The sequence below is a fragment of the Hippoglossus hippoglossus genome, chromosome 16 (assembly GCF_009819705.1).
Source record: "Hippoglossus hippoglossus isolate fHipHip1 chromosome 16, fHipHip1.pri, whole genome shotgun sequence".
Classification (NCBI taxonomy): domain Eukaryota; kingdom Metazoa; phylum Chordata; class Actinopteri; order Pleuronectiformes; family Pleuronectidae; genus Hippoglossus; species Hippoglossus hippoglossus.
In genome coordinates this window covers 25,787,567-25,810,280 of record NC_047166.1, presented here as the reverse complement: position 1 = coordinate 25,810,280, position 22,714 = coordinate 25,787,567, and the positions used below count along the sequence as shown (strand labels likewise).

At 38.7% G+C, this 22,714-nt stretch overlaps 1 protein-coding gene across 1 annotated transcript in view; it reads right to left on the bottom strand.

The window, feature by feature from the left end:
• Window positions 1–22,714, bottom strand: part of LOC117776523 (vacuolar protein sorting-associated protein 13B-like) — a 312,145-nt gene that overhangs the window by 247,979 nt on the left and 41,452 nt on the right. The window contains 8 exon segments of the mRNA XM_034610493.1: window positions 8,175–8,299; window positions 10,364–10,558; window positions 10,714–10,883; window positions 13,051–13,236; window positions 15,275–15,362; window positions 18,021–18,158; window positions 18,574–18,696; window positions 20,049–20,144. Coding sequence (XP_034466384.1) covers window positions 8,175–8,299; window positions 10,364–10,558; window positions 10,714–10,883; window positions 13,051–13,236; window positions 15,275–15,362; window positions 18,021–18,158; window positions 18,574–18,696; window positions 20,049–20,144 — 1,121 coding nt within the window.

Genomic DNA, 22,714 nt, shown 5'->3' with positions numbered 1-22,714 from the left:
ATGTGTGCATTTCTCAGTCATCAGTCCTTCACAGTCCCCACTCTTCATAGAGAGAAACACTTCACACACACTCTATCTCTCTCTCTCGCTCACACACACAAACACTTCTTCTCTTCCTCCCATCTGGAGCAACTTTGACCTAAAACACATTTGTGCACAACCTCGCACACGCACACACACACTGTCAGATGCATTCTCAGGAGAGGGCTTCATTACACAGGGATTACTACTAAGAAATGTTTTAATCAAGTTGTGCAGACAGCTGCAGACTGGAAGGCGAGAAAATGGCAATGACGTGGTTCATCAGGCGTTAAAGGAAAACACATCAAGAGGTCTGTGTGTGTGTGTGTGTGTGTGTGTGTGTGTGTGTGTGTGTGTGTGTGTGTGTGTGTGTGTGTGTGTGTGTGTGTGTGTGTGTGTGTGTGTGTGTGTGTGTGTGTGTGTGTGTGTATAATGGTGTGTCTATGTGTGCATGTAGCTTCCTGCCTCTGTCCAACATGTCCAGCTGTGGAGTATATGCGGTTCCTTATAAGGACAAACAGAGATAATAGATCTCTGTCCAGAGACTACAGACCTAATGTCACATTTATACTTTCAGATTTTGCTGTAGGCTTTTTTATGCACCGTTGCCATAACAACAAATGTAGCACTCAACGGAAGCACCGGCTGTCCGTTATTTGGATCCAGATAAGTTGCTTTCAGAATTATTCTCCCAAGGCCTTTGACCTTCATGCAGATGGTCACTGACAGTAAGAATACAGACTCCAGTGAGTTTTCATTCCCCCAAGTTGCCTGGTTAAATAAAGCTTGGATTCATATTTTATCAGGCTGACAACAATGTTTCCTGTACCTCATTACCAACAGCAGATTGTTGCTTAAGCAGTGAAAATTGGATGAGCTTGTTTCTGGGAAGTGATAGAGCAGTGCTGAGGCCTGGTGGGGAGGAGAGGACAGTGGAATGCACACCACAGTAGATGATAATCCACTCAGAGCTGATAATCCATCTATCCTTCCTTATTTCCCACTGTTTTCCATCCCTCAAGCTTCAGTTCCTCAGATGACTAATTCAGGCATACATAGTCTTTCAGTCAACTGAAGCTGTTTGGGAATCTACTATCTTAACTTTCACCAATCCAATCCAAGTATATTTTATGGTATAGTTAAAATTCAGAGGATATTCTTGGGCAGCAAAAATATTGCCTCTTGAAAACATTACAGCCTATAATATATACTTAAGGGCTGAGTTAAAACCCATGTTGATTTAAGCTTCCAAATGACAGTTATAATCATATGGGAAAGTAAGATGCCTCTGCAGCAGAGTGACTATGATTTCTCTAGCACTGAGCATTTGAATAATGAAAGAATTACGTGGAAGCTTCCATTAGAACTGAAACGTCAATCACAAGTGTCTCATTCGCTGATGCAATTTCCTTAAAATTAGGTTTCTAAATACTTCCATTGATCTCTGTCAGCCATAAAACCAAATAAAACTGTCTGACACCAGATGTAGAGGAGAAGAAAATCTTTACCACAAAGTTGGCCAAAATACTGCGCCACAAAAAATATAATGTTATACCTTGCAGCCCACAGATCTTTGCACTGATTCAGAGTGAAAAGTGGAACAATATGACATCATATACCATTCCAGGCTTTTAATATACACCTGCTAATACATAAATCCTACTTGTGGCAGTGTGTGGCTACATAAATTCAGCTTAATAATGTAACTCTTTCTGAAAACAGTACCATGTTTCTTCAAATACAGCCAAAGGTCAAGTCCATGTGTTGCCTTGTTCAACAAAATAAATACTCTGCTGCTCTTAAAGCCTCCGAACTACAACTCACAGCTTAGCATGACCACAGTTTCCACACAATGATTTAAGGTCATCCAATTATCTTTAATCATAAAAGCTTTAACACTAGCTACACAGACATGTCAGATAAGACCTTAATGAGTGATGCAAGTGATTAGATCATTATAAATCAAAATCAAAGTTGTTTGAGGGCCACAACAACTGATGCAGACGCTGTGTGTGTGTCATCTTTCACATAATGTGTCATATGTCAGACAACTGCAGATAGAAACTGACTTCTCCAACAGCCACTCTCAAATAAGTTTGCATAAGCCAAAATCATTATACCAGTTCAACTTGTTGATGATAATGCCTGCGAAAACTGTGAGTGGATTCATTTAACAGCCAACGTCAGTGTTCTCACCAATGAATGCTGTTCATGTAAATTTGACTTCAATCTCTGAGGTTCACTACTGAAGGGCACAGAAAGTATTTGTCCTCCTGCTCTTGGCTGTCCTTGGAGACATAGACCAGGAGCTGCTTGCTATGACTAACTATGAACAGGAGTAATGAGGCATTACAATCACACCAGAAGCCTCATGCCTCAGATGCCTAAAGCAGCGTTCATAAATCAAAGAAGTCTAGACTACTGGTCCAGACATGGTAATGGACTTCTTAACTTCCCATTAAAAAATCCTACAGGTGGTGCTAAAGTCTGAACTAACTATTAACAAGGCAATGGAGTTAGAGTCGACCAATAATTAGATATCAAGGGAAAACCAACATTCTTTTCTATTCAGAAACATTCACAAGGAAAGTCAGTTTTTTGTGCCTATATAACATGCACCTGTAATGCCACATGCTTTAGGAAATTATCCCCTCAGAAATAGCTGAGTGTGGAACAGAGGCTGCTAAAAACGCCACATAAAAGCTGGTGTGGGGCTAAATTATGGCCTGCAGTGCAACAAGTCACACTGTACTGCTGCTGGTTTGCTGGTGAGCCCCAGCCTTGGCTGTCAGGTGGCCCTGCATAAAGGATATATGGTGTGAGTGCATATATGTTCATGTGTCTGAGTAAGGTTTGGTTTTGGGGGGATCGATGCAGGTTGCACTTGTAAAAAAAAAAAAAAAACTCCTTAACGTCACCTTCTTCCCTCTCCCTGCCTTTCTGCAGGAACTGATTTTATCTGGGATAACAGGTTTAACAGCCAAGCCAGTTGAGGCTCTCTGTAGAGTCCCTGTGGGGTTGGTGGCCCCATACATTGCCTTTCATTAGGGATAAGTACAGCCTGATGCATCTCAGCTGTGCTTTAATTTACTGGGAAAGGAAAAAAGAAGAAGGAAAAAAGTTCATTTCTGAGGAGTTTGGCTTTTTGCAACAAAAAAAAAAGAAAAAAGACTGCTTGGTTAGTTCATGATAGCATGTACTAAGAGAGGAGAGTTTGATATTTTTCGACATTACATTAACATTACTAATGATTGTTTATGGTTAGCAGTACTTCAGAATCTACTGGTAGGAAAGGTATTAAATATGGTAATGGCACAGATATCTAGGCGTCCAATATATCATTCTAAATTATTATCCCTTGATTATATCTCTTGCACTCTTCTTTTGTCTTCAGTTTTAAAGATATTTTTGTGCACTACATCAGGAAGCAAAAGTTATGTGACTACACAAATGTGTAAATGGCCTTACATGAAACTGCTACAATGCCACATTACGATTGTTCAGAATTAGTAAATGATCAGTAAATGCCAATTTAAGAAAATAGTTCTTTGGCTGAGTTAGTGATGCTTTTTTTTGTTGAGAAATCGTATTTTAGTGTCTGGTTCCTACTGGAGGAATCTACCTCTACACCCCAACCGGGGATCTAGTGACAGTGAGTAAACATGCATCTAAGTTTACTGTTCAACAACAGTGAATACTCACTTGCAGTCGAATAATTACTGCAGTGATGCCTTGACACGGTGTCACAGGTGTCAGTCTCGCGAAGCAACACAATTACAGTGAGAACAACAAAATGACACATGGAAATTACACACAGGTTGTTGTTCAGTTTCCAGTGTCCAGTTTTTATTCAGACATTTCCACATTGACAAAACAAGGCTTGTATCACTACAGATAATCTACTCTTGAAATCTATTGCTGATATATTGGTTCGACTGCTCTGTTGTACAGTGACTTTTTTATTCCTTCAATATGAGAAACCACAAGTTAGAGTCTGTAATCACACTGAAAAAATTATAATTTCTTAAAATTTCAATTTGCTTGAAAGTGAGAAAACAAAGTTAGTCTAACTGACTGCATCCAAGTTCTCACACACACATTTCTAAATGTGCAGTAAAAGACAAGGCTGGCAAGGAGAAGATGTCAAGGCAATTTACTTTCCCCAACAAAGGCCTCTTGCTGCCCACTGGGAGAAGCAGGAGCCTTTGTGGTGTGACTGAAGGAAACATGAGCTACAGTATACACTCCGGGCCAGCTCATCAGGAGAGGTGCTGGGTCTTCACAGACGCCCATGCCTCTCCATCGTGGCTGCATGGTGACAGAAATGTTTGTGTGTACATGTGTGCGTGTCAAAGAGAAAGAGTGTAAGAGAGAGAGAGAGTGGAGAACAGACGAGAGGGATGCAAAATGTGTGCATATGACATCACTTTCTCTACTTCCCTACTCAAAGCTACAGTCTTCTCTTCTGTCAGTCACAATTCCCCTTTAATTGAGTCCACAGTGAGACAAATCTAAAGCTACCTTTATACTGGTAATGGAAAAGCTGAGCAGCATAAGAAAACTACTGAAGACTGACAGACCAACAGAAGACAGCTCTTATTTCTCTTATTTCTCTCTCCTTCAACTTCACTAAGGTTTCAGGCTTCCCCCTTTCTTTCATATTTCTTAAAAACTTCAAATGCTTGTTCAGCTTTGCTCAGTGTCTGCTCAGAGAACAAAACATCATGGAAAGGGGTGTTGTCGGAGTTACGTCAGCACTTAGGAGCAGTCCCAAAGCAAACATCAGTACAGTCAAATTAAATGCTACCACCTGGTGGAGTTCATCTTTTGGCTGCTCCAGTGACCCAGTGTGTCACTCTATGGGGCTCAGCTTTCAACAGACAGGAACCGATTGTCTGACTGTATGTGCGATCTGTAATACACTTGTGCTGCGAGTACTAAAAGGGAATCCAATGGCTAAAATATACTCAGAATAAAGTCGATTGAAACAAAGTATTTACTTGGGGATGATCCACATTCATACACAAAGAGCGCTATAGGAGACAAATCAGTTCATAATACTGTTTATGTACTACCATTGCTGGTTGTTACGCAGCCCCTCGATTGCTATTATATTTCTCTTAACCATTGTTTCTGTTTCTCTGTCAAACTTGCTCATCATCATTCCTCTGAGGGTAAACTGTCAGGTCGTGTTAATTAGATTTTGACTGAAGCAAAAAAACAGGTCAGGAAGCAAGACAGCCTCCCGCTTAGACAGAGAGGGTCAAATATGAGTCACTCCAAGTCAGAAATGACAACTCCTAACCCTGCACAATGCACCCAGTCCCATTTTCATCTACAGGAAAGAGGCTGTTGAAAATGTGAAAAGTGGTTCTAACCTGTCCAAGAGTCGGAAACATCAAATTAAATGTAAACTGGGGATGAAGAAAATGAGACGAAGTTGAAATTATCATATTAAGGGCAGCAACATTATCTTACAAAAATAACATTTCCATATGTTTTAAGGTATGATCATAATGTCATCAAGTAGACTAACATCTCACACCAGGATAAGGTATCCTGATGCTTACTGTTACTGGACATGTGCATACTGTATTCCATCAGAGGTCTGCTTCCAACGAAGAAAAAAAAACACTTTCTTAATGTGTCACAGAGACTCTATGAGAGGTTGAGTATATTATTCCCAAGGACTGGTCCCAGCTGAAAGAAAATCTATGGAAGGGCATGGATCTGGAATGTTCTCTGGAGAAACATCTAGTGATGTCAGAAAGAAAAATAACATCCTTTTGACATCTGAACCCACTATATGAGGCAGGTATAGGGCTGAGAAGGGGGGGACTAAAGATCAAACAAGCAGCTAGCAGTCTCTTATTGGGTGAAGAGAACACGAGGAATCACATTCTGTACAAACTCACTCACATTCCAATTTTTGAATGAAGGTATTATGTTTCCCTATAAGCCAGCTGACCACTGTACAGTATACACAATGTTTGCCAGGAGAAGAAGTCAGGAGATATCAAAACCATCGAAAGATATTAGACATGTTTCAATCTAAAATAATGGGTGGAAATCATATTCCCATGGCAGTACCTCTCGCACAGGTTTCCGGCTGTAAAAGAAGTGTGTGTGTGTGTGTGTGTGTGTGTGTGTGTGTGTGTGTGTGTGTGTGTGTGTGTGTGTGTGTGTGTGTGTGTGTGTGTGTGTGTGTGTGTGTGTGTGTGTCACATCTCAGGATTTCAGAGTCATTTATTTGTTTCTCTACCTCCATTTAAAATCTTACTTTTAACTTTTAAATCTCTTAACGGACTGGCACCGTCTTACTTATCCGAACTTCTCTTTATGCACACTCCAGTTAGGGAACTGAGATCAGCCACTCAACTGCTCCTTGATAAACCTCAGACAAGGCTAGTGACCAGAGGTGATCGCGCCTTCGCAGTGCCGCCCCAAACCTGTGGATCAACCTACCACTTCACATTAGATCTGCCCCGTCTCTAACACACCTTAAATCACTACTAAAAACACACCTGTTCTCCCAGGCTTTCTCCTCGAGTTGAGTACGTTTTATCGCAGCTGATTTTATTTATCTTATCGTATATCTATATATATTTTTTATTTTTATTTTTATTATTTTACATTTGTAATGTATTTTATTTGTATTACTTGTACTAGGATGTATTACGTTTTACTGTCCTTTTGTTGTACCATTACACCTGTAAAGCACTTTGGTCAACCAAGTTGTTTTAAATGTGCTATATAAATAAAATTGACATTGACAAAGGTTGATTCAGTGTGCAGAGGGCAAACTGAGGAAGCTACTATAAAGAAGTACACTCAACAGAGCCATTCAGTACATAGGCACCTTTATATAACAGCAGAGGTGTACAGATAGGTTTTCATTGCAACATTTTTTATGTACAGCCATACTGTAAACTTACTGTGACACAATTTATCATCTGAAATAGTTTTTCCATTTTTTATTTCTCTTGATTCATGCTACCAAACTTTATTCTCATTCACTGCACCTGCAGTCTTACAGTACTGTCCTTTGTAAAGTACTGTCCTCTCATCTTTCATCTACTAATCTTCCATATTTTCGTCTATTCTGCTACTCAAGTTGTCCCCTTTTTCTTCTTTCGATTCTGTCTGCAATTATCTGCTTTTAAATCCTCCATTTGTCCAACTGTTCCACCTCCAACTTCTTTTCATGTCCTGTCGTCAACTCCAAACCTTTTTTCACCTCTTAAAAGTTTTTCATGTGTTTCAAACGTGTGAGAAATTGTTGGAGTTGTTACCCAACGACTCTGTTTTCCCCAGTGACTGCTGAAGAAATGTCTCAGCTATCACTTTAAATACCTACTGATGGACTGGCCACAAGAGGCTGCAATCTGTTACTCAAAGAACAATACGCAGGCACGCACACAATAACAAATACTTGTATACAGTCAGCCAAACATCCTTATAAATACTCCCAAGCACCAATACGCACAGGAAGTACACACCTTAACCCTTACAGAATATGCAAAAAAATGAGTCACCCACTGTGTTTAATGGTAAATGCTCGGTACTTCAAGAATATAATAGGTCCCTCCATTCATTGTAGTTGAGTCTACCCAAGTCAGTTTAGTCATCACACAGCGAAAAAATGGCCTTACATTTGCATTAGTTTCTAATTTGATGACTGTGTTGATCGTTATCTTAATCAAGAAGTTAATCACCTTGATACAACACCAATCGTAGATCTAACAAAATGTCCTCAGCCAATTGTGTTTTTCTGCACAGTAGAACAGTAAACTACTTATACAGTGACAATATTAAAGTATACAAGTATAGGTATACAAGTCCAACTCAACAACAGACTGGAGTGACAGTCAACTACAGGAAGGGACAGAGCAGACTATATTTGGGAGAGCTTTTATGTGAGCAGCAAGATGTTGCAGATCTTTTGCCAGTCTGTTGATGCCAGTGCAAATAGCTGCTTATATATTATTGTTGTTTTCCTTTCACATGTTATTGTTTTTCCCCCTATATGTAAAATACAACTCAATTTCAGTTACTGATAGTTCCCATCTAATCATTTTAGTCCATAAAGCAGACTCTACGTGCCTCGATGCCCACTCAAATTCCCATCCATAGTACAAGAGCTACAAACTTACCAGTATGCAGGCATCTGAATCTGCTTTGCATAGAATGCAGTGCTGAAGGAAGGGATAATGGGTATAAGTGGCAGGGAAGCCCCTGTACTGTCCTGGCATGTCAAGCCCGCCTGAAACCCAAACACCTGGAAGTAGAAGGTAGTGGGGATATACATGAAAATTCAGCATAGTATATTGTATGTCAATTAAATAGATATATATTATACCTCTGCAAAGAAAACAGAAGCGCAACACCAACAATTCTCTTCTCTCATTTCAATCACAACTAAACCTATTTGACCCTGTCTTCACCTGAGCAGTTGCAGCTTAAATCTGTGCTCTTACAGACCCAGATGCATATTCATTTATAACTGGACACATGGCCAATAGATGTAATAATATACGAGTACATATTATACATTTTAGTTATTAAAATAGACAGTTTTCAACTGTGATAGGTCTATTTATTCAAGTGGCCTCCTTGTATAACATACAGCCTGACTGTGTTCTTGTCAACAAGCATGGGAAAGTAAAACAATTGCTAAGTGCTACCCACAAGACAGACACCTTAACTCTGACAACCAATATCAATAAAACACAGATTCAGCGTGTAGCTTTTTAAAATCACTTTCTAAATTGGGTGAATTATGGCCGGAAAGGCCTTCACCCTGTCATGGTCCCACTTCCAAAATCCAGAGGTAGAATTAGTGCTTTGGCAGAAAGAGCTGCTGATTGGGTGATTGGTCAGAATGATCCCTGGCCACTGACAAACCGACTGTTAACCCTGCAGTGACCCTGTGATAAGGACTACCAGCATGACATCCAGCAAACAACTTAACAAACCCCAAATTACTCCATATCTGTTATCCAGGCTTCCTAAAAGCGGATTAGCTGACTTTGCTCTATATATACATATTTATTCTATGACAAAGGTTATAATGTCTTTAATGCATATTTATCTATAAGTACATTTGAAAGGAAAAGTGGGTTAGAGAAGTGCCTTTACTGTAGATACCATAACCAGTATCTACTTTCAGCTTTACTTGCAATGATTATAGGATTAATCAAATGTGTTTATGTGAACAATTAATGGGACAATGCTGATAATAATAAAATATCATATATATTATGTGCTTTGTCATGAACTGAGCAGTACCAAGTGCAAAACAGTACTTAAGAATACACTTAACTTGTTTTAACATTATATCTAAGAAACGATCTATTGACAATTAATATTATCATCCGAACTTCACACTACCAAAGTCAAAACTATGTGATCCACACAGGAACATGGTTAAGGCACAGCTGAACACCACAAGCCTGAAGTATCCTATCCATTTTCTGAGGTGAAAACCATGAAATAGAACAGAGATGGACTGGTTCTCATCAGGAAGCTCAGTGGTGAGATTTTTATGACCATGTAAAAAAGGGTCATCAAGGTCGTTAAAAGGGTCATTAGGGGTATGTAAGGTTACACTGAAGACTGTGGCCATGCGGTTGACCTCTGGATTTGGGCTATAGCTGGGTCCTTCCTGGGTTTTTGGAGGGATTAGAAGTTGTAATTGCTGCAGAAAATGCTTTGTTTTCCCTAGCAAGTGTAGAAAACAAAAAAAAACCTGTACATTACATGAAAACCAAACAGTGCAAACTGGTGGAAGAGCATTTGACAGATAAAGAGACAAATGTAAAAAAAAAAATTAATTAACAAAACAGGAAAAAAAAATGTACTAGTTAAAACAACAAAGGAGGGACATAGGTGTGCTGGAGCAGAAAAAGATTTACATGCACATGATCGAATACCCAGTATAGTTTCTCAACTGACTCAAACATCAAAGAACTTTTCAGTAAGACAACAAAATAAGTACATATAAAATAAATGCAAGATGTACAGGTTTGAACAAATAAAATAATAAAAATATAATAAAAATAATCATCTGATTACCTTCTTATCACAGCAACTGACAATTGAGTTGAAGATAAACAGATCTAACTGAGCTGTTAGAAAAAGTCAGGTGCAGATGTAGCACATGAACTCTAATGTAGAAATTATTCACTTGAAACCACACTGATAATGTTGAATAAAAGAATAACAAAATGCTCAGGAATCATTGTGTATTATTTGCTGTATGACTAATGAAAGAGAGCTGGGATTTGAAAAGGAAGGTTTTCTCATTATGAATCAGTGTAGAGTTTAATATTGTCCTGCTCACCTTGAGGTAGAGGTGTGCATAGCAGTGATGTAGCAGGTTGTCAGAAGGCTGGCTGAGGCTGCTGACAGTGCTGACCAACTCTGGAGCGTACATGGGCACTGAGTGTTCAACATTCACCCTCTCTACCTCAAAATGCACAGAAGGTAGAGGACGCACTGGCTGAAAAACTGGCACATAGACTGGTCCTGGTGCTGCCTGGGTGATTCAAAATATAAAAAAGGCGACAATGGATTAAAAATGGGACTACATGTCAAACATGATTCTCTTCTTGTAGTCTAAAGCCAAAATATCGACATAGGTCTTAAATACATATTATTATTAATTTGAGGAAGTATTTCTGTGTGCATTACTTTGTGTCCCATGATTACAGGCATTAGTGACTGAAGGAGGTTGAACTCTGCCATGGAGACAGTGACTGAGACTTGGAGCAGAGTAAGACAAGTGAGTCTCGTTGGGATGAATTCCTCCAAGCTTGATATATCCTCTGATTTAGCTGGACCATGGGTCTCCTCATTCACTTCTGTGATTATGACAGAAGAAAAAGAAAAATGTTAGCTTTGGAACAAAAATCTTAAAATATTGCAAAGTTATAGGAGAGGGTAGAGTGTAAGAATCCTCACAAGACTACAAAAACAAGTGGTTTTCCTTTGTTTTAAACAAGTGAATCTAACCACAAGTATGCGCCCTGTGGTGTATAATTTGAAATGAAGTGAGGGAGTGAGAAAGGTAAAAGGCACTTAGATTTGAAAACCAAAGATTGTTTGACAGAGAAAGAGGTTAGTTGTAAAGCACACCAGTTTCTTCTCTCCTCTATGCCTGCAGCAATAAAACAATAAAAAGGTCTTTGCCAACAAAAACCACCACCTTATACACAAATTAAATAAACTAGCACTATAAAAGTACTAACATCTCCAAGAGATTCATTACAGTGCCTGTTTCCCAGTAGCTTTGTTTTCTGTCCCTCTCATAAAACCACTCATTCAATCAATAACCAGAAACATCCGGAAAGGCAGAAAATGAAGTGAACCAAATCAACATGGAATAGAGGCTAGTAAGGTCAGTGCTAACCAAAGTAAGGAGTGGCCAAAGCATTAAACCACTAAACCATGTCCAGGGGCTGAGGTGGACCAAAGCCTGAGCCCTAAGTTACTGAACGGCCATGGCTCAGGTCCCAGGACAAGTCTTGATTCAGTTCAGCAAATGTTCTTTTGGGCTACATTCCCAGCTCGAAGGTGGGCTGAGAACATGAACCCAAAGCTGTTTTGATATTTGGCCTATTGCCACAGCCAGCATCAGGTTCATCTGGCAATGCCATGTCCAATCTAATCATATGCCAGGGCTCCAGTCAATGTCTACAGTCAACATTCAAATTGCAACAAACATGCAGATCACATGGTTCACATGGGCATGGTTACATACATAAGAACACACCCTATGAAAAGCACGTAAATATAATGTGTTTGAAGGCTTGCATAAACTAAATGTTGCCGTCTAAACATGCCCTGTACTTTACTGTTCCACTTCACAGATCTGACTCTCAACGTCTTTGTTCCACCCAAAAACACCATCTAATTGACACCAGCCAAATTGGCTTCCACTTACAGTGAGTCTTTGGAAGGAAAGTAAATCTTCCTTAGCTCATGGCAGGTAGGAAAAGGAGCCGAGAAGGACGGGATAAGATGAGTAAAAAGAAAGTCATGTTTTGACCTCCTGACAAGCACACCAACACTGTCCTCAAGACATCGAGTTCAGAGCAGCTCATTGATATGGGTGCAAACTCTGCTAGTAAAGGTGCCAAATTTCTACTTCTCATTTCAAAAATACATTGATATCACATTGTTTTAATGATTTATGAGGCTGATGTTTTCGTTTGAACTGAAAAGTTCTGCAAATCTAATTAAAATATTATTGTACTCAAAATGCATCAAATTTGAGGAGAGGATCATTCAGCAGAATACATAAGGCATGTGCTATTTTATCACTCCTAGCTACTTTGCTTTCATCTTTTTTTTGTACTTTCAATTTTGCAGTTGCTCCCCCCCCCCCAGTCTAACTATACTGACCTTTTTCCAGAATGCAAGAGAGCACAGACACATATAGAATCATAAAAGAACAAAGTGACCTACCCAGTTTTAGTCAAAAGCTCTTTCATAATTATCCCATCATCTATTATCTATCACAGATGCTGAAACAACCGAAACCTACGGATGTTATCGTTTCGCAAAAATGAGAGTTATTGCTACAGATATTACACACAGACGCACATTCCATGTTCTTTCACAACATCTCAGGAATGAGCTCACCAATAGCTCTGCAGACACGATCACTAACAAAGGTGTTTGGCTTAACCTCCCTCATGTGGTCCAAAAGGCCACTACTTTCATGTACAGCTGTGTGTTGAAAGATGAGTTGTGCAAGGAAATAACAATGTGATGAGAATACTGTAAAGTGCAGACGGTTGCAGTTTCTGATTACTGTCCGAAAAGAATGCTGTAGAATAGAATAAAGTAAAAGACAAAAGAATAGAGCAGAAAAGACGAGCAAAGTTAAGCGACAGCATTCAAGAGTGTGTTAGTTGAGTGTAAGGAACTGTTAGTTACAGTGTACTACTAGTTTCTACCTGACTATTAGCTGTAAAGTCAGCCCACTAAAACAGATAGAGCGGATGTTAGAATGAGATGTCTGACCTTGCTGCGGTTTATGATAGGGTTCATACTCGTGGTCCATGGAACAGGTGACCATCTTGAGGATGCGGTGGACAGCACTGCTGTGCAGCCTGACATCCAGAGGTCCAACCACCATCCTCTTGATGGATGTTTCTTGAACAATGGGCACTACCTCCTCCATATTCACAACTGTGAAGTCCTGGGTGCCTATGAACACAAACATTGTAAGATATATTTAAATATCTAAAATATATATAATATACAGTAAGCTGTTAAAAACTTGAAGATTCTTCTGTCAATCTCTAGTAAAATTTAAAAGTAAGAAAGTACAGTAGACATATCAACTATTGTACTTCATGCACAGAGCTATGAGTTGTTATATAACATTTTCAGTACAAGTATAGCATAGTATCATCTGTGTGTCAAAAATACATTTTTATAATGCTGCTTCATTAAACCACTATTTGTAAGCGGTGTAATGCAGCAGCAGGGAGCAGATCACATTGCTGTGAACCACTAGAATGATGAATATTCCAAATGTCCGCTTCTCTCTCACAGCTGTCCTTTCATTCATCGCAGGCCCCTGTTCCAGGGGTCCACTTAAAAGACTTAGCTCCCCAGCAATAAAAAGGAGAAATTACAAATAAAAGAAGGGGGTGGATGAATGGCAGTGAGAGAGGAAGAGGACAAAGGGTCAAAACTTGCTTTATTTCCATTACATTCCACAACTGCACTAAACAGTATTACAACTATGAGAGTCAATACTATGAATTTAATGTTTTAAGCTGAAAGAGCTGGAGGACGGGGTGGAACTCCCCCCTGAAATATGGAGATTTATAAAGGGCAATGGGCAATGCCACTTCCCCTTCCCTTCTTCAGTGAGATTTGGCTGTAGTGGATTAGGCCTAATATCAACCATATGGCTGCAGTTAGAATGATCAGTGGGATGATGGAAAGAGGCTGAAATGATCTAAAACTGAGGCAATTAACATCCTAAGTTTAGTGAAGTTATCTGCACTTTTACCCTAATATGAAGTCAATGGTAAGAGTGATCAGGTGTCAGTTAGTATTCCAATTGCCTCAGATTTAGGTTTGTTTTTTGGCAATGGAGAATCATTTCTTTAGTTTTCATGGTATCTGGTGCACATCCTAGAAGAAGAGAAACACTGACACAAGACAAGCATTCCAATTGTCAAGGGTAACCACAGGAGAAGAGGCTGACACTTATCCTGCTGTCAGAAATGACATTGACATCTCAGTATGAAAGTATCGATGTTGTTTTTAATTTAGATTATTATCTATAGCTGAAAGCAGGAGGAAACAATAGCCTAGTCAGAAAGGGGAAAGGCAGTGAGAAGCAAAATGAAAGAAAGATGAAGGCAGGTGAAACAACACAGGTGACTAGACTAATAAATCAAAATTTCTGTTCATGTTATTGAATTGGTTCAAACATTTCTTCCTTTTTTTGTATTATTTTGAAAGGTTACTTAATCATCACTACCTGGTGATATACACCTTGGGAAGCATGGGTATCTAACTCCATATTTGCATAACATCCATGAAACATCTATCCTGTTACACTTTTGCAATTAGACACAATACAGGGTCCCATTAAGAGTAGCAGCATGAAATGCTCAACCACACTAAAGCACGGAGACATTGGTGGGCCAAATCTAACATTTCAAACTGCAGAGAGAATGTTTTATCTCTTAATGGGAACTTCAGATCTTTAAGTCTTGAATAAACATTCTTGAGTGCTGCTGCTTGGAATGAGAAATCCTGCCGTCTTAAGGTTTCTACCGGGGAGAGTGACACCTAATTAGGCAAAAGGAGCCTATTCACTTTCTTAAGAGCTTACAGGTAAAAGAGACAGGGAGAAACAGTGTTTCAACAAGCAGCGGGGAGAAAGAAACTCAAATACGTGTCAGCACAGACTAAACACTTCTGACAGTTGCCCTCCAGGTAAGTTTGGGGTGAGTGTGAGGACAGGAAGGGTCAAGGACCAGGTGGCTGTGACTCAAACAAGACAAGCTCTTTCTTCAAGTCTCCAGGGGGCTTGTTTAACAGAGAGGAGAGAAGAGAAGAGTGAGAGAAATAATAGAGAGCGCGCGAGAGAGAGAATAGGTAGACAGAGCAAAAAAGAGAGAACAAGTCAGACTACAGGAGAACAAGATGGATATAAAGAAAAGGTAAGGTGGTTAGGTGAGCAAACAAGCTCTGTAAGAAGGAATGAATCAGACAATACCTTTGCCACTGCTGTTCTCCATTGTGTAGAGATAATCCATATAAAAAGCACCGAAGCGCTGCATGCCCGCTATCTCCGTGTAGGTCTCCTGTCAAACAAAGGCAGAGTTAGGTAAACATTCAGCAGTAAGGTAGCAAACAAGCTGATAGCCTTCAAGGGTGGCAGGGACTGGGGGTCATAGTGGATATGGCAAAGGGGGTCTAATCAGCTATTTGAAAATGTTATGATGTGGTTGATCTACTGAGTTGGATATAACATTTTTTATATTTTACAAAATTGAAAATGTTCAAGTTAGTATAATTTACCATCTTTTCAAAACTTTACCCTGGATGGGAAAGTAATAACTAAATATTAAGTCTGTTCATCATTGTGTGATAAGTTATTTCTAAAATTATTGAACATTTCCCTTATTGAGCTGGTGCCTGCATGCATGCCACTGAAAATATGTATCTTAATATCCTATTATCAGGTTTTAGTATCTACTAAAGATGGGACTTTTTCATAAGAAATCAATTCTGATACTTTCAAACTAAAATTGTGGAATGTTATGGAAATATTTAATAGGACAGCAGGGTGCAGCTTTTAAAACCACTAATTTAATGAAGAATGTACAGTTTTTAATTGAAAACTTTTAGTTTAAGTTTTCTAACAACGCTCTTCTTGGCCTCTCTCTTTGCTTTATATCTCAATGTTTTTGTCACAAATACGGTAGTGTGATGCCTGAGATCTTAAATATCTTATTGAAATATATTCTTATAAGAGAGGTTATCCTGATTTAACCGAAATTTATTTACTACCCTCTTTTACTGGCAATACAGTATTAGTTTTATTTTCTTGTTATTCCATCAGAAATTGTTTTTATTATCCAGTTGCAAAGTTGTTGCTCTTGAAGAACTTTATAAATGGGCACTATCACAAAGCTTATGTCTTTTTATTATATTATTATTCTTTAGTGTTTACATTTGACCTGCATTCTGCATTATCTTATTTTTGACCTAAATGGGTGTGTAATGTTATAATTCATCATTTATTTGTCTGCAGGTCAAGAGCTATTGACCCTATTCTGAGCAATAATTGAAAGTATTTTTCTACTGCACAACAAAACCAATGGCACACAGTGAGAATTAGTGAACAAGGAAGGAAAAGAACAAGAGGGATTGAATGACACACAGTCAGTTAACACCTCCACCCCAGACTTACCAACTAGATCTCTAAACAGACATTTCAATGGAGCCTTATCAGAGAAGCGGGTTAATGAGTAATATTTATTAAGGGATATCTAATGGCTCTGGCATGCTTTTGGATCAAAGCCAACAGCTTGTTTCAAAACCACTAATGAAGTACTACTAAACCTTTGACCCCTCTACTATCAACTATGAATAGATGGATGGATGGATGGATGGATGTCCAAACAATTGCTTCATTGAGGGTCATGAGCGTTTCTTAGCAGAGTCAACATGAGAGCTGTGAGACTGATGAAGTGAGCTGAGTTATCAGGAATAATGGCTTTAACACTACTCTTCAGATAGCAATCCTTTACTGCAGCCAGCAGCTGGTTGACTGACAGAAATAATCAAGTGGTAGGGATTTAAATTGGAATGACTTTAAAATTTAAATTTAAATAGTGGTAAGGGTTAGGCGTTAGAGTTAAAAAAAATATTGTTTTCATTTAAAACCACTAGATATTGCTAAACATTACACTGCTGTTATTTTTCAGATTAAACTCAAAGAAATAACTGTGCTCGTTTTAGCAGGTCACTTCCACTTGCTTACCGTATCAATAGGGATGTGTGTTAGGAAGAATCTTTAATCTCTTTTTGGCAGTGATGAGCCTTTATATAGATGATAACAGGGAAAAGTATGTCTTAAAATGTTGTTGCATCATGAATATTTACTTGACCACTGAGAAATTCACAATATCTATGTTCCCTTTATAAATCACACTCCATAAATGGTCAATGCAAAGCTCCTCATAAATAATCAGTTCTCTTGCTGACCAATGGGTTTCTATGGTGAATTATGTCATCAATTGATGAGAAGAAGCGCAACTTTGTGACATCGACTTCGAAGTGTTAGTTAGTGAGGTGGAGATGAAGAAAGACGATTGTTTGGTGGCCACAGCAGTGATATCACTGATAAAAGAAAATGGTAATGTGTTGCTGATGCGGTTAATGCAGTGAGTGAGAGTGAGTACGACAGAGAGGACAGTGCCTGAAATGAAAAAAAGGGGTGAAATTTAAAGGTCGGATAATTAACCAAGAGTGGTGAGTACTTGTGTTTGAACATGGATTGTTTGGTTCTGTTGGATTGAATACTGGACTCTGTTCAGCACAAAGATCCAAGATTACAGCTCTATAGAGTCTATGTCAGCTGATGAGTCTGAAAACTGGTTTCCTACTAATCTTTCCATCCATCCAATTTTTGCCATATGATTTAGTCTGTGGGTGTCTTTCAAATGTTTTGTGGTAAGTTCTCTCACCATAACTGAATTGAATTTGTGATGTCACAGACAACCTGTAATATTGGCTGGAGTTACTACAAGAAAACTGTTTCTGATGAAGCTGTGGAGCTGCTCTGAATCTTTCATGTCTGGTCTGACTCGATTTACACTGTATGCACTAAACATTTCAATCTGAGCAAAAACAGCATCTTCAACCACCAAAGATTCCAAAATAAATACTAAAACAACATTCTTCTGTACAGCAGGGGGACGGTAGCAATAGTGTTAAGGAGTTCATTTTGTAACCTTGTGATTAGCAGTCTCTAGTATGAACTCAGCCCTGACTCCGTTGTTCTCTGGGCTGCGGTAGTCAAACAGGGAGTTGGTCAGGTAAGTCATTCCTTTACTGCTTAGGCTGTCCCCACAGCTGAAGAATACTGTCTCCTGAAGGGAAGCAGGACAAAGAGGAGAATGAGGAGAAGAATAAATAAAGGACGCTCAGAAAATAAAATACAAATTATTTCAGATGTTGCAAAAACACAAACCAGCTCATTCTACATACAAAATCTTCCCAAATCTATTTGATATCAATATTGGTTAATAATAACAACCTTTGATACGCACAGTTAACACAATGGATTAAATACACTGATGTCAACGAAATTGATGTTAACACAGTATTATATGTGGCAAAATTATTAAATATGATGAATTTCAAATCAAATCACATTATCATCATAATTCCTTCTGAAAGCTCTTATATGCAGCAGGAGACAACGTTTAGGTGTAAGTCTATACTTATATTTAAAATTTTCTTTGAATTTTCATACTAATGTTTTATTTTTCAGATTGTTTTTACCTCTTCACTTCGGTTCATGTTTTCCTCAAAATCTCGTACTCCCATGATGCTTTTCAAGCAAAGGGCACGGCAGCCAACAATGCCAATCTGACAATCAAAGAAGGGCTCCCCCATCATCAGAACCTGGAATAAAGACCGAAGGAAAAACTTTGACCGGTAAAAAATTTAAACAGAAAATGTATCAATCAAATAAAACAAATATGAATAACTTTATATGGAAGGTAAATCTATTTGAATGAGGATGTGACAGTATGAGGTACATCAGAACTGAACAGATGGAGCTTCAAAACTATTTCTTCTCCAAAGAGAACACACAGGATGTGATTAGTAACATTGCAGTTCCCCAATCAAATCAATTTCACAGAATTACCTTTTTAAATCAAAATCAAAATGTGGCAAAATTATTTATTTATCACAAACAAGGTTTTCCACCATGACCTTGGTCGGGGGTTCATTTCATTGGAATAAAAAGAGCAGGGGTCAGACAGCTCCCACGTTCCCTCGATAGTGGTGTATGCATGTGTGTGTGGTAGTAGTCCAGCAGGCCCTGTAACCATCAAGGTGGGGTTGTCCCTAACTCACCATGCCTTTTGCTTTACCCAGCAGACAGCTCAAAGGAGAGCCCGCCAATAAACCTTTACGTTTCACCACAAAATAATTACAAGGCTTACTTTTCCTAGCCATCCCTTTGCCTTTCAATGCTCTCACTTTTGGTCCCAGTTCAGATTGCTTTCCCTCTCTTCAAGAAGAAGCATAAATTATAGAAATTGGAATTGGAAATCTCTCAGATTTCTCACATCTGGTAGAACGCTTAGGAGCAGAAAACCCCTTTACTACTCCAACCAGGTAATCAGAGAAAAAGGTTTAAAATATTTTCTACACTGAGGGGGAAATGCGGAAATGATCAGACTTGGGCTCGATTCAAACACAGATTCCAATATGTTCACAACAGGCCCCAGATTAGTGACCTGGATGGGCTTTATAAATGTACTTGAGGGAGGGAACCCCTGTCTAAAAGTAAATAAGGAGGGAGAATATTAATATTGATGGAAAAACAGAAAGGACAGCGAACTTGGTTTGTCTGTTCTAACGATGGGCAACAAGAATGCTTTTCAAAAATGTGTTGGTTGGTTGTGGCCTTTTGTTGTTTTTTTACAAAAATAAGTTTCATCAACTTCATCAATATGGTTTCTACTCTTAAAGATGGTCAAAATGAACTAATGTATATGTAAACTTTTACATTCGCCTTTAGCTTGGTTATTGGACCAGGTGCGAGTTTCTAACATCTTACATGAGGCTGTTGGTTATTTACTGAAACAAAAAGCTGTCCATCTTTATTTAGCAAATCACTGTTTATTATATGCAATATAGACAAATGACAAATTAAAAGTTGCAATATAAATAAAATAGTAAAAGATAAAAATCCATAAATCACTATCAGTCGTACAATTAAAAGCAGACAGGGAAATAATTACCTCAATAGTGATTCCCTGTTGCTCCAGGCACAGGACCTCTCTGGATTTGACCTTCTGTGGACTGTAGTAGCTGCTCTCTGAATGAGTCTCTGTCAGCTGAGACAGAAGGAAGACAGACCACAGCCATTTAATATTCCTCAGACTGATTAGAGATCAACTCAAATAGAAAACAAATATGAAGTAAAAGGTCTAAGCTTGCCCTGGATGAAAAGGCTTTGAAACCAAACAGGATTCAAAAAGCAGATTAGGTGATTAAAACAAACATTAAACCAGATCAAAGCTAAAAAAAAATGTATAGCACTAAATGAGTAAAGAGGAAATTGTGTCAGCTCAAAATAGATCAGCAGCAACAATACAGATGTCACAACGAAGCAACACTTAAAACTGGAAAAACCCATTGTGTGTGTGCGTGAGTACCCACAATTCCCTGCTGAAACAGATGCATGATTTGAAAAATAAACAAAGGCTATGTAACTCTTTGGATGTGAGGGACAATGAGGCCCCCAAAAAATAATGCTTAAAACCAGAAACAATAACAACCAAACAAGTACAGATGACATTTCTTAGATCAGAAACTGGACTGGAGCCTTGGGACTTTTTGGTTGTTTTCTCTTCCAAGTTTGGATTCAGGCCAAAGACATTCATCAAACCACATGACAGTCGCTCCTCTGTGATTTTAAGGGGAGGCCCTCTCTGGCTTCATTGAGGATGGCAATCAAAAAATGTCTGAAGCACTCAAAACATCAAGTGGAAAAATGATAATGTACAAGGGACTGGTCATTGACAATTCATACAACTTGATAAAAGAAGAGGAATTGTTCATCGAGTGTAGAGATAGTGTGGAGGTAGATGAAGAGAGAGAGAGAGTACTTGGTTAAATTTAGCTGGCTAGAGTGAGAAGGGTACATAGCTGTGATGATTTTGAGGTTGGCCAGTCTACAAACGTGCGTGTAGAACTGTGCAGGCACAAACCCATTCAACTTGAACACAGGAAGCAGGTGCAGAGCTACAGGCAGCTGTGCCTTATTATCCCTAGTGATGGAGCAGACTCTCTCACCCTAGCTCCCTTCCCCTCTTTCAATTCTGATGGTTTACTCACGTGCAGGAGCCACCCCACCCCAACCACAATGTTCCTGGGAGCAGCCAAAGCGTTAGTGCACAGTGGCACTGACACAGAATTAAAACCAATCAGATAGAGACATACATACTCAATGTTTATCCCATAACAATCTGGTCACCTCGGCATTGCCCAAACTAGATTGGCAGGGCATTTTGGGCCTAAAACAACACAGCAGACAGGACAGAGCAGCAGTATAGCATTGGCACACCGACACAAATGCTTAATATGGTCAGTAATATACAGGGCTGCTGCTACTGCTTCCTCTCCCTAATTATTTTTCCACCCATTTAAAGGCTGTGAGAGTCCAACATAAATGAAATGATTCTTTATGAAGCATCTTGAAAATGTTATAATGTTGGATGTGAATAGTTTGTCTTTCTATCAATTACTGAGAAATGTAACATGGAAGAAAAGTAATAAAAAAAAGAAAGACTAGAAATTTGCGATTGTGGAAATCAATGAAAATACCAAATTAAAAACTCAATGTTTCATAAAATAAAATATGGTATGAAGTCTGGCATTGAATGAGAATTTGGCAGGTTTGCAAAAATGAAAAAAAAGGGGGGAAAATGGTTAGTGCAAAACTATGCATTATGTGTGTAAAAGTCATAACAATGTACTGCCAATTTCTCTGATCAAACAGATCTAAGGAGTAATGCGTCAGCAATCTAAAAATACCTCTCTGATTTCACGTGCATGTCAAACTCAGGTTCAGGCAGTGGCTGTTCAAAGACATGAAATTCCCTCAAACTAAACACTTCCTTGTAGGAAAGCGGCAAGAACGTTTAAAAAACCATCCTTTCAGCTGTCTGCAATTACTCCAGATGAGAGGCAATTAATTGATTAAAAGAACTCAAACAATACAGGAACAGTTTAAACATTATTAGAAAAGTACCAAGGTCTGTTTGTCATGAGACATACCTCCCCTTAGCACACACACACACACACACACACACACACACACACACACACACACACACACACACACACACACACACACACACACACACAGTTAGTAATGTGATCTGAGGTGCCTGAACCTGAGGGGAAACACAGATGAATTCCAACCATTCTAAATGTGAGCCGGCAGGATTAAAGTTTGGGATCCATTTCTGAATAGTCATCTTACCATGTATAATGTTTAAGACATTAACGTGACCCAAGACGCCAGTTAGTGGTTAAACTACCCATGTCCCTAAGACAGAGACAAAGAGGACTGAAACTTCAATGATCAAGATGTCTTAAAGACTCAAACTTAAAATAACCACAAAATATAAGTAGGGGTGGGCAGTATGAGTAAATAAATAGTAATATATCAACGTAAACTAAAAAATATCAAAATGATATCTTAAATTAAGGAAATTGTAAATCATCATTATATATCATTATCTGCAGAATATATTTAGCATTAAAGCCACATTTGTGTAAAGAACACATTAAAGACATTGACCTTCTCGTCTTCACCATCTACCCATACTTTTATGTTTGTTTGGATGTGAAAATGTGTGGATTCTTTGCAACAGTATATAATGTATGTTTAACTGAA